General features: G+C 36.1%; 1 protein-coding gene across 1 annotated transcript in view; it reads right to left on the reverse strand.

Moving 5' to 3' along the window:
• The window catches only part of Pgant5 (polypeptide N-acetylgalactosaminyltransferase 5), a 75608-nt gene extending 69247 nt beyond the window's left edge, over nucleotides 1–6361 (reverse strand). Inside the window, exons 1-3 of the mRNA XM_068357205.1 lie at nucleotides 6225–6361; nucleotides 3924–4090; nucleotides 3210–3417 (exon numbers count right to left, since the gene is read on the reverse strand). Of these exons, the coding sequence (XP_068213306.1) occupies nucleotides 3210–3417; nucleotides 3924–4090; nucleotides 6225–6361 (512 nt within the window). The remainder of the gene's footprint in view (nucleotides 1–3209; nucleotides 3418–3923; nucleotides 4091–6224) is intronic.
• Nucleotides 6362–12426: the final 6065 nt, after the last annotated feature.

Below are 12426 nucleotides of genomic sequence, written 5' to 3' on the forward strand. Positions count from 1 at the left end.
AACCCATCAATACAAGAGGGTACAAGATTTATTTTTTACCATTTAATATAAGAGGGTAAAAGATTTATTTTTTACCCATTAATATAAGAGGGTAAAAGATTTATCTTTACCATTAATATAAGAGGGTAAAAGATTTAATTTTTTACCCATTAATATAAAAGGGTAAAAGATTTATCTTTACCATTAATATAAGAGGGTAAAAGATTTAATTTTTTACCCATTAATATAAAAGGGTAAAAGATTTATATTTACCCATTGATATAAGAGGGTAAAAAAATCTATCTTTTTTCCGAGTTATCTGCAAGAAACTTGTTTTTCTACAACAGGTTTGCCGTTTCGTTTGGGGTGTAAAAAAAGGGTTAATAAGAATTCTGAATATCTAATTAATTTGTCGAATTTATATATATATATATATATATATATATATATATATATATATATATATATATATATATATATATATATATATATATATATATCTACCCTGTGCAGAATTCTCGTCTCCAATACAATGAGGGAAGGAGAAGCAAGAAGGTAAGAAAGAGGGAAATTTAGGAAGGAGATAACGAAGAAGGAAGACAATTGAATTAGACTAGATAAGATTGCATTTATAAGTCTTAGCTACATAGTACGGCACTGGGGCCCGTGAGGCCATTCAGCACTGAAGAGCAACAGGAAAAAACACAACAGGTGTATAGGTAAAAATTGGCAAAGGTTGGACAGCAAGCAGGAAGAAAAGACGTGGGAAAGAAGGTAAAGTAAAAGGATGTAAAGCAAGTGCCGCTAAAGGCCGAAGGAACGCTGCAAAGGCCCTTATTAAGGCCTGCAGTACACGGCGCCTGAAGAAGGTAGGGAGGTCAAGAAGAGGGGAGATTGTGAGTTAAGGAAAGGGGAGATTAGAAGCAGGTAAGTAAGAGGGGGATATTGGGAAAAGATTAGTAAAAAAAAGGGGGGGGGGGAATTGAGAGGAGATAAGTAAGAGGGGGATATTGGGAAAAGGTTAGTAAAAAGGGGGGGGGGGAGATTGAGAGGAGATAAGTAAGAGGGGAGATTAGGAGCTAGTAAGTAAAATGGACATTGGGTGGGGTAACTTAAGGGGGAGATTGGGGATAAGTAATAAGAGAAAATTGTAAGGATTAGGGGGAAATGAATTGGAATGACAGAGGAAAAGGCATAAGGAGAGACTGTATAAGTGATAGGAGATGGGGAGGGCTATTAATATTACTTGCTAAGCTACAACCCTAATTGGAAAAGGGGGATTCTATAAGCATAAAGCTCCAACAGAGGAACAGAGCCCAGCGAGGTAAGGAAATACGCAAAAAGCAAGAATAGTGTGCTCAAGTGTACCCTCAAGCAAGGGAACTCTCACCCAAGACTGTGGAAGACCATGGTACAGAGGTTATGGCACTACCCAAGACTAGAAAATAATTGTTTAATTTTGGAGTGTCTTCCTAGAAGAGTTGCTTACCATAGCTAAAGAGTTTCTCCTACCCTTACCAAGAGGAGAGTAGCCACTGACCAATTTCAGTGCGGCAATTAACCTCTTGAGTGAAGAATTTTTTTGGGGTTATCTTAGTGCTGCATATGTACGAGAAAATAGGAGAATGTACGCCGGACTATTCGGGGTTTGTGTAAGCAAAGGAAAAATAGCCGTAACCAGAGAGGGATCCAATACGGTACTATTTGGCTAGTCAAACAACTCAATAACTCTCTGGCAGTAGTATTTCAACGGGTGGCTGGTACCTTGGCCATCGTACTACCTATTCGGTGGAAAGATGGTTGGGAGGTAAGTAAGAGAAGACAGGGAAGGAGAGAAGGCTAGTATCGAGGAGGTAAACAAGAGGGTCAGAAATTTAGGAGGAAGGAAGGAAAATAGGAAAAATAAAAGAGAGGTACATTAGGTGGTAGGGAAAAAGGTCTTGCAAGAGAAGGTGGAGAAGCGCACATAGCGTGACCGATGGCGAACGCCACGTCGGTTACAGTCATCTCTCCCAGACGTTCCCGTACAAAATTTACATCGCTGATTATAAGAATGGTTGCATTGCTTCCAGGAAGAATAACGTCTGGGCGCCTCGCGTGACGGCCAATACACACGGAAGCACCAGCTGCAAACGGTGAAATTATCAACATCGCCGGACAAGGAACAACGAGTATTATTCATCACATCGGCAATGATTAATATAGACCCAACACGATACAAAAAAAATTGACACATTAATGATGAATATCAATTTAAAAATGGAAGCGAGAAGATTAAATTTGTGAATGAGAGAGAGAGAGAGAGAGAGAGAGAGAGAGAGAGAGAGAGAGAGAGAGAGATCAGCACAGCTTTTCAAGTCACTATCAAACTAAATATAAAGCTCGCACTCTCAACAAGCTAAAGCTCTATTTCCAAATGATTACAAAGTTACATGATAAGTTTACACAAATAAAATTCATGCACGAAGTTAACCAAATACTAAAACGGGAAATCGTAAAACGGGAAATCGTAAAGGGCATTTCCCTTCGTAAGTAAAAACATACAAAAGAAATTTCATAAATTAGATATATTTTTACCTACGACAACGAAGTTGGAAGAAGGTTATGTTTTCCCCCCAGTTTCTGCCTTTGTAACTTACGCGTGTGTGTATATGTGTTTGTGAACAGCTTCCTGGCCACACTTTTAATCGTAGAGTAATGAAATCTACAGGGATTAGGTGTTGTGTGAAAAAAAAAAAACTGGAAAATATTCAATTTTGGAAAGTCTAGGTCAAGCAAAATGTCTATTTCACGTAATTAACCATGAGTTTGGACATCGTTGTCACAGAGACTTCAAACTTGGTTCATATTTGAGTGTATGAACATCCACGCCAATACATACATGTTAAGGTCAAAGGTCAAGGTCGAGAAATAAGCTGTCGTGGTGGCAGTATGCGCTCTAATGAGTGCCCCTCTTGTAGTTACAGTATTAGTTTTATAACTGCTATTTTTTCCGTATCTAGGCAAAACGACCTACATTTAAAATAAACAAATCTTACTTAATAAACAGTCAAAACTCTCTACTCATTAAATTTCTAAAAGGCAACAACAAATGGTATACCTATGACAACAAGGATGAAGAAACAAAACTAGGAATGAATGTTTGGAATATGGGCTGCAGAGCAAATTCAGTATACAAAAAAATAAGGCATCCAACTTTGCAATACAAAATCAAATTCCTCATATCTTACCTGTCCTCGGCTATTCGCGCCAGCAGGGGTTCCAGCCACCCTTCGGTGCACTCCACGTGGGCGTCCAAGAAAGTGATGACCTGCCCTTTGACCTGCTTGGCCCCGAGCAAACGGGCACGGATGAGACCTGAACGCTGACCTGTCCTCAAAACGCGAACAGGTACCGGGAGGGTCTTCACGTGTTTTTCCAGTTCTTCTCCTAGGTAATCTACCAAAGGGAAGGGAGAGTCCTTTTTAATACTAAGGAAGGAAGGGTGATTACATTAGCCCTACGGGACTAGGAAAATTGGACCAGATATAACTTGGGACACTTCCTTATTACTAGAAGGATACGCACATACTGTATTCCATTTGTCTATGATGCAAGAGGAAAATGCCTTTAATATTCCTAAGATAGGTAGGAAAAATTCTACTGGGAGAAAAATGCTATGTGATAATACTACGATTTTCCTATGGGGTGAAAAAGGGAAAAGATTTGTATCAATAGAGAGACAATTTTGTAAGTACAAATCTGTACGACAACAAAGTAAAAGAAAAAAAAAACTTCTTTATCAATGACATACATAAAATGATTATGAGGTAGTAAACAGGCAACAAAAAGGAAAATGTCAAAACCGAGTTTGGTATAAAAAATTACTATAGGAGTATGCAGACTAACAAAAAATATTATAAAAATGTCAAAACAGTTTGATATAAGTCGTCCCTCCCTCCTACCTCTTTCCGAAGCATCGTCGACGAGCAGGATCTCCTGAAGAAGGGCCGAGGGCGATCGCTGGATGATAGACCAGACTGTACGAAGGAGCGTTGACCACGCTTCATTGTGGAATACTATTACAATACTGGTTTTCGGCATCAAAGGAGGGTAAGTTTTGCTTTTACACCTGTTGGGAGATGAAATAAATACGTATATAAAAATGACAGAAAAAAAAAATCATCTAAATAATGATGTGATTTTAATCTTGTGCTTAATATCAGTTTTCTTGATTGCAAACGTATTTTGTGTTCAGTTCAACATTCAATTTTGACCCCCCCCCAAAAAAAAAAAAAAACTTGTGGAAAAAACAAGTTGTGGCTTTATTGTTATCTTTTTTTCTTTAAAGGTTGCTTTTCAGGTCCCATCACGTGGGGGAATGCTACTCTCTACAAGACCTACAAAATCAAATTATCTTATATATTCATGGGTATTTTGCATATCACACTGCATAATTGGTGTGTGTTGTCAAATCCACACTACCGAAACACCCCAAGAGACCAAGAAAATATTCAGTTTCTTCTTGAACAAAATATTTTTCATTTATCAAATCTATGCGCTACCTGTATTTGTTTATTACTAACCTATTCCTAAATTAGTTAAGCTCCGCATTCTATATATATATATATATATATATATATATATATATATATATATATATATATATATATATATATATATATATATATATATATATATATATAAAATACGCATATAGCTTAAACCTGAACTTTGCTCAACGACGCAAATTGATATGATCAAGCATATCTCAGGTAAGTTTATGAAACCTCAGGTTTTACCCCCATAAGAGATAACACCAGTAAAATTACTTTCAAAGTGGTATTGAATCAATGAAGCTAGACTTGACAGAGTAAAATCGAAACTCGAGCGTTTGCAAGGAAATTACATTAGATAAACCAAATTAAGAGAAAAAGAATAAAAAAATAGCATGCAAAATTCCTCTCACATTGAATATGGGCATATTCTAATTAGTAATTACCTATATACCAGTGTCTTATGATTTTTTGGGGGTGAAAGACTTATCCAAGTTCCAATCCCCCTTTCCATTCATTTCACAGTATAACATGATACAAAGGAATGCTAAAAATGTTTTAAGTACGCCGTATTACAATTGACATCAATAGGCAATTAAATAAAAAGGAATAGAGATCAGGTACACTTGCAAGGTATATTATCGGAATATTTTTCACTAAAGGATACTTCTCACCTCTAATAACGAAAACAGATTTAAGAGCCAGAATAACACTTTTTCAACGAGAACTTTTAAACCAAAGCATCGGATCAAGATGTTTCGCCAGAATATGCTTTACATCCCTGCCTACTTTTCGACGCTATGCCTTCGTAATTACGTTTGATAAATAAATTACTTATATGATCAAAATCAACAATTGGAAGTCAGAGCCAGCTCAGACTTCAATAGGGAGCCGAAGTCATGACGTCAGTTACCATGGCATGGCCAAACTGGTTCAAGCGTAAACCAAGATTATAAGGTCTATATACCTTAGCGTAAACATAGTTCTGAAGGGTCCTCGTGCGGGATGCCTGTTTTCAGCAAAATGCAGTTGATTTACTATCTTTTTCATGGCAAAAAAAAAAGTCTTAAAAAAAAAGTCTTAAAAAAAAAAAAAAAAAAAAAAAAAAAAAAAAAAAAAAACATAATTCATATAACAAACTGTCCTTCTATTCAAATGGGATGATGACTGGAGAAGTCAAGTTAAAGGATGGCTCTGTTAACGTGGTTGACGGACCTGCTTGTCGAACGGTTCGAAAAGGTGGAGTCGGCCACGAATGCATGTTTGGGGACAATGAAGCCCCGCCCACAAAAGTCAGGCGAGAAAAAGACTTTCTTCGAACCGTTCGACGAGCGTGTTCGACAACCGAATACCCCGTTCACACGTTCGAACATCATTTCAAACACTTGTCTGTCGAACTGAGTTCGACCGTATAAACCCGCCTTTAGAACACTGGTAAGTTTCAAAGTCAGTGAGCTCCTGAAGCGGTTGTTTTGAACCATCACGTGGTAGTTTGACGTCAGACTTCGGCTCCCTATTAAGGGTTCAGAGCAAGACCTACAGATAAAGTCTTGGTTCAGAGACATTACATGATGTAAAACTGACATCATGATGCCAGGTTGAAGAAAGCAAGGCTTTGCGCGAACTAGAAAGTGTGGGTGGGTGCTCTTCGACAATCCCGTCACTTTGAGGATGAGTATTGGACACCGGACAACATCTAGGAGTGAATACAACACGTTATCATTACCATTGGTTTTGATGATGAGGATGATAATAACGACCAATTCCACAATAGTAACGATGAATAAAGTTTCATCTGTGTTGGATGTTTCACTTGTATATCTACAATATGTTTCTTTAAGACACATTTTTCACATTAATCAAATTAGACTTTTACGCATTTTTCTTTCAATAACTATCAAAACATAATGTGTTACATAAGAATGTATTTGTAAGAATAATTTCATATTACTTGATATTGATATTACTACTACTACGTCAATACTGCAATGATAACGTTTGGTCCAAAATATTTCATGACAAAGTAGCGAATGTGTAACTTAATTATTAATACTGTTCATCTTCTCCATAATGGATGGAAGTAGATTATCATTTGGTCGTATAATCTGGTCGTAACATATGAAAAATTTCAAGTGCCAATTGAATTGCGTCAACTGGGATAAAAATTACAATAAATACCACAAACAATAGCTAGTACAGTGGTAATGTGTTTGCCTAGCGTTCGCATGGCGGTGGATCGATCCCCGCTTGGGACCGTGAGTTTAAGCTGTTTACTGGGGAGGCCACTGCTGTGCTTGTGCACTACAGTGGGAGGTTGGTCTTGCCCGGCTGACGTTCTGGTGAGCATCGGTTTTGATTAAATTGGAATTGAAACCTGACACATTTAATATCCTAGTTGGTAGAAGTGGTGTCTAGTCACAAAAAGCCAATCAACTGTCATGGCGGGCGAACCCTCTTGACGTCAGGGTAACGTGACGTTTTCTTTCTCTGAACCAATGGGTATGTGTCGGCTGTGGACTAGCCTCCTTATTTCACTCCTGTAATTTCCTGAAGGATCGAACGTAGGTACTATGGCATAAAGGTAAAAATTAGACAGGAGTGTCAAACATATTCTGGCCAAATACCAATTTTTTTCCGAAGCTTAGGTAAAAAGTTATTAGTGAAAAAATAGTGCAAAACTGGCTCTGAATCTCTTGGTAGAGATCTAAAGACCCTTAAATTACTTATATAGACCGCCAAAATACATTTAAAATATAATTCGAAAAGCAACAATTAATGTAATCAATACTGACTATCTAGCTTACCATATTTAAATTATCTTTAAGCAACATTATACACTATCGTAAAACTTAGAACAATGAAACACTGGCGCTAATGAAAATTACACTTCACAGTACTTAAAAATAAAAATCAAAATTTACTTTATCGCAAACTTCAACCTAAAAAAAATCTACTTAGTACAGTAAAACGTATGGCAAGTCTTTCTACAATCTCATAAACCCTATAACAAATCTGTAGGAGCTGTAGATTTCCTGGTGAAGTGCATAACATTTTAACCATTAATCTCATAAACCCCAAAACAAATCTAAAAGAACTGTAGATTTCCTGGTGAAAGTGCGTAACATTTTACCGCGTAATACCTCAATAAAGCTGGCATGGAGAAATTGAAGGCGGAAATTGTGAATTCTGGCAAAGTGTAGAGATTTCTCCCTTCACCGCAAGAAGGCGAAATCAGAAGAGCTAATTAAGCTGCAGCGATTCCCCCGTGATCTCTACGAGGCCGTTGGAAGCAGACGAGAAAGCAGTGTAGCCTACATAAATCTCCAGGCCTGGCTTCCGAAAGGATCCTTAGGAAAACGCCTTCCAGTGACGTTTCCCTCCTCTAACAGGTGGTGCCGATGGCTCTCGGGAGAGAAATCCCTATACACGACCAATTGCATATTGAATCAGGTGAAGCATCTCGTTTCCCAAATGGCCGAAATGGCAGTGAATTGGATGGCGTTGCCCGAGGCACAAGCAGCTTCAGAATACTACCTGAGATTTTAGTGCTTTGGGATTCAGGCGATTTGCACTGGATTTATGTTTTTTGACTATGGCCAAGCGTTGACGTAGGAAGGCCATTCAGTAGCAGAATGCAAAGTGGAAAAAACCGGCCGTTGTATTATGGAGTAAAGCGTAAAAAGAGGCTGAAGAGCAACATAAAAAAATAGAGCGACTGCAAAGACCCTTCAGTAATGCATACAGTACACCACATAAGTTGAGCTATTTACATTAACTATCCCGGGATCAGAATCAGTGAGTGTGTGTGTGTGGAATGCTTTAATGTTTATTTTAAAATTGGAATAAAAAACATAGATAATACTAATTGGCCCATGTGAAACTTTAATGGCCAAACAGCATATTTTTTCAATAACACTTTCCGATTACAAGCTGCTGTGTGAGGAGGCTTTTTTAAGTTCACTTTGTATATGAATAAAACTTAAATAGGCAAATGTGCTTATCTGAATCGTAAATAAATCAATTATTAAAATAAGAAAAGCTTATCATTCTCAAAAGTTTAAACTAAAATAAAATGCAGCTAAAAGCAACAATTCTTCCACCAAAACCTTCAACAAAATACAAATGGAGACATTAAATAAACTGATTTCTGATCATATTAAAATGTCATCATGGTCATCAAAATGACATTGGCATTTATCCTATAAGCCTATTACACACACGAATAATTACTGTACATTTATAAAAGCAGAAACTGAATTTCCAGGTCCCCATCAACAGTCATTCCAAAATTGACCACAATCACATTATCAAAAAGAATGTTATTCATTTAAAAAATTGTAGATTCTAATCCATCAGCAACGAGCCCATTATCGAAAATCGTCATGTTATGACTTCCCCATTTAGGGATGTTCTATTTTTTCAATGACACAAGAAAAATAAAAAGGTCCAACTCATTCAGGAATAAATGGAAACCAACCTATGCGCCGAATTGGGACTCCCGAAATAAACACACAGTCATGAAGAAAATGACCAGGTGTACATGAGTCTTTTTATAGTTTATTTATGACATATTTGTTTTTGATGCTGTTAATAGTTTATATATGACATGTCTGTTTTGACGTTGTTACTGTTTTTAGAATGATTTATTGTTAATTTGTTCTCTTCATTTATTTATTTCCTTATTTCCTTTCCTCACTGGGCTATTTTTCCCTGTTGGAGCCCCTGGGCTTATAGCATCTTGCTTTTCCAACTAGGGTTGTAGCTTGGATAGTAATAATAATAATAATAATATGAACAGACTCCAAACAATTTAGCCTAGAAAGAGTTTTCTGATAAGTACGTGAGACAAATATCCATTACCTTGATTAAAAGCTGTAGGGCAAAATTTATAGTGACCAAATTAACTAAGTGTTCTAAAGTTTAACCTAAATTCCGTATGGCAGATGAGAAAATTCTTATTAGCTAATGTTTAGTCGTTTTAATTTAATAGTCACACGAGACCTGATTTAATAGCGAACTTGAGAGTTCATTATGGGACTATATAACTCACAAGATAGTAAGTAAACTTTTAATATAATGAAGGGACATGGGTCTTGTAAATCTAGTAGAGAGAGAGAGAGAGAGAGAGAGAGAGAGAGAGAGAGAGAGAGAGAGAGAGAGAGAGAGAGAGGAGAGAGAGAGAGAGAGGTCAGTTTGAAAAAATAATAAAATTTTTCTTATTAATGGTAGATAATACTTGTATTTTCATATGAACATAATGATTTTTGAACAGAGAGAGAGAGAGAGAGAGAGAGAGAGAGAGAGAGAGAGAGAGAGAGGAGAGAGAGAGAGAGAGAGAGAGAGAATTTCTTATTAACGGTAGATAATAATACTTGTATTTTCATATGAACATACTGATTTTTGGAGAGAGAGAGAGAGAGAGAGAGAGAGAGAGAGAGAGAGAGAGAGAGAGAGAGAGAGAGAGAGAGAGAGAGAGATCTAAAAATCTAATAACGATGCTAAAATATTTACGCAGCAAGAATTACCTATAATATTTTAACAACATCAGTATTACGAAAACTGAAAATAAATAGGATTATAAATATTCCCAATTTGCCATTTTTACCTTTCATTATAGTTCCCTTGGTCATCAATATCATGACGAGGAGATTACTTGTGACATAATTTAAAAGTCGTGGAAAACATAGCAATGGACTTTACTTATAGCCAATTTACATAAGTTTTAATATGAGGCAAACCAAATTCCCACACAATCTTTTTTAATATTATGTATGTATTTAGCCTATATTTATATATATATACATATATATATATATATATATATATATATATATATATATATATATATATATATATATATGTGTGTGTGTGTGTGTATATATACAGTATATATATGTATATATATACATATATATGTATACACACACACATATACATATATATATATATATATATATATATATATATATATATATATATATATGTATATATATGTATATATATGTGTGTATACATATATATGTATATATATATACATATATATATATAAATATATATATATATATAAATATATATATATATATATATATATATATATATATTATATATATATATATATATATATATATATATATATATATATATATATATATATATATATATATATATAGGGGCGGGGCTATGACGGAGTAATACATGGAAGAAGAGGTTTTGGAAGAAACCAGTAAGGTGATATCTAAAATTAGCATAAGCTACGAATCTGATACTTTTGAAGACACAGTATGAGAAAATGAGGAATCACCTTGTAACATACGAAAGCGAAGCGAACAAAATGAAACAAACCGACTATTTCTAGTGAAGATGAAAAGAAAATAATAATGGACTGTAAGTTTATTCCCAATGAATCTGTTGTAGCTTAATATAAGCTGCTGGAGCAGATTTTAGGTTGAACGCAATAAGGAAAAGAAAGCCTCACTCAGGATTAGGAGGATAAAAACTTGGAAGCTGAGGGGGGAGAGAGCCAGAAGAGAGAGGTATGTAAATGGAACGTCAAAATCGCCTGAGATTGGGATGTTATGAAAGAGATTGTGGTGCCAGCAGCAGCGGAGGTGTGTGGGGGAGACGAAGTAGTAAACAGCAACAGGAAAAAGAAACGTGGTGGAATAAAAAAAAAAGGAGAGTCTAGCCATAAAAAAGGAGGAGAAGATGATAACTACAAAACAAGTGAGGGATATAGATGGATGGATAAAGAAGGAACAAAGAGAAAGGTAGCGATTGCAAAGGGAGAAGCCAGGAGAGTGGTGTGAGGCGATGGGAACACCGGGGGAGAACAGATAATCTAAAGAATTGCATAAGCGAGAAGTAAAGAGAACCAGGATGTAGGAGAGATGGCAATTATTAATGACGAAAATGGAAATATCTTTATCGTGGATGAGAGAGAAATCATGAGACGATAGAAAGACTACTTCAAAACTATTAAACACTGAGAAAGAGTGTGGAGATCTGAAACATGTTCCTCCAGTAAAAGGGCCAATAGCAAACATCAGAGATTGTGAAGTCTAGAATGTTATAAAGAAAGGTAAACTAAATATTGCATTAGTCAGGTAACAATATAAATCATTAAGGTATAAGAAAATCTAGGCAAAGAGCGGGTGCCTACACCATCTGAATATGGGATGTAGAGAAAATTTCAAAGGAATGGGAAGATAGCAGGATAATTAAATTGTATGAACAAAAAAGGAGAAGTGTTGAACTATGGAAATTGCAGAGATATAAAAGCTTTTGGAGACTGTATTCAAGGTACTGGGATGTATTCAAGGTACTAGAAGGAGTATTCGAAAAAAAGGTTCAGAAATTTCATAGATATGCACGAACAGCAGTTTGGGTTGGTGAAAGGAAAGAGCACAGTGGCTGCTATCTTTATAGTAAGATTTGACTTAGACTTTCCAGGCATCCTGACATCTATTTATAGTAAGACAAGCCCCAGAAACTATCTAGAATGAAAAAAGAAAATGTACACGAGTTTTTGTGGATTGAGAGAGAGAATGGAGTACCAGAGAAGTTAATCAGGTTGGTGAGGATGATTTATGATGGAGCAAACCACCGTTCAGGCAAAATATGGGGAGACTGAGGCATAATTCTCTACGGAGGCTGGCTTCTATCAGGGATCTACTCAGAGCCCATTATTGTCCCTCGTTATCAGAATTAAGGGACAACGAATAATTGTGGAAACTGATGTTTTCTGATGATTTTGTCATTACAGGACACAAAGAAGAAGAATTGCACGAAAGGTTTTTCGCATGGATAGGATTGAAAGGGAAATCTGGAAAGACAAGATAATAATTAGTAGAGAAACATGAAAAAGTAAACATTCAAGTGGAAGATGGTTTCAAGGTTTAAAGGCCACTTATCA

This window comes from Palaemon carinicauda, chromosome 33, assembly GCF_036898095.1.
Source record: "Palaemon carinicauda isolate YSFRI2023 chromosome 33, ASM3689809v2, whole genome shotgun sequence".
NCBI classification, from domain to species: Eukaryota; Metazoa; Arthropoda; class Malacostraca; order Decapoda; family Palaemonidae; genus Palaemon; species Palaemon carinicauda.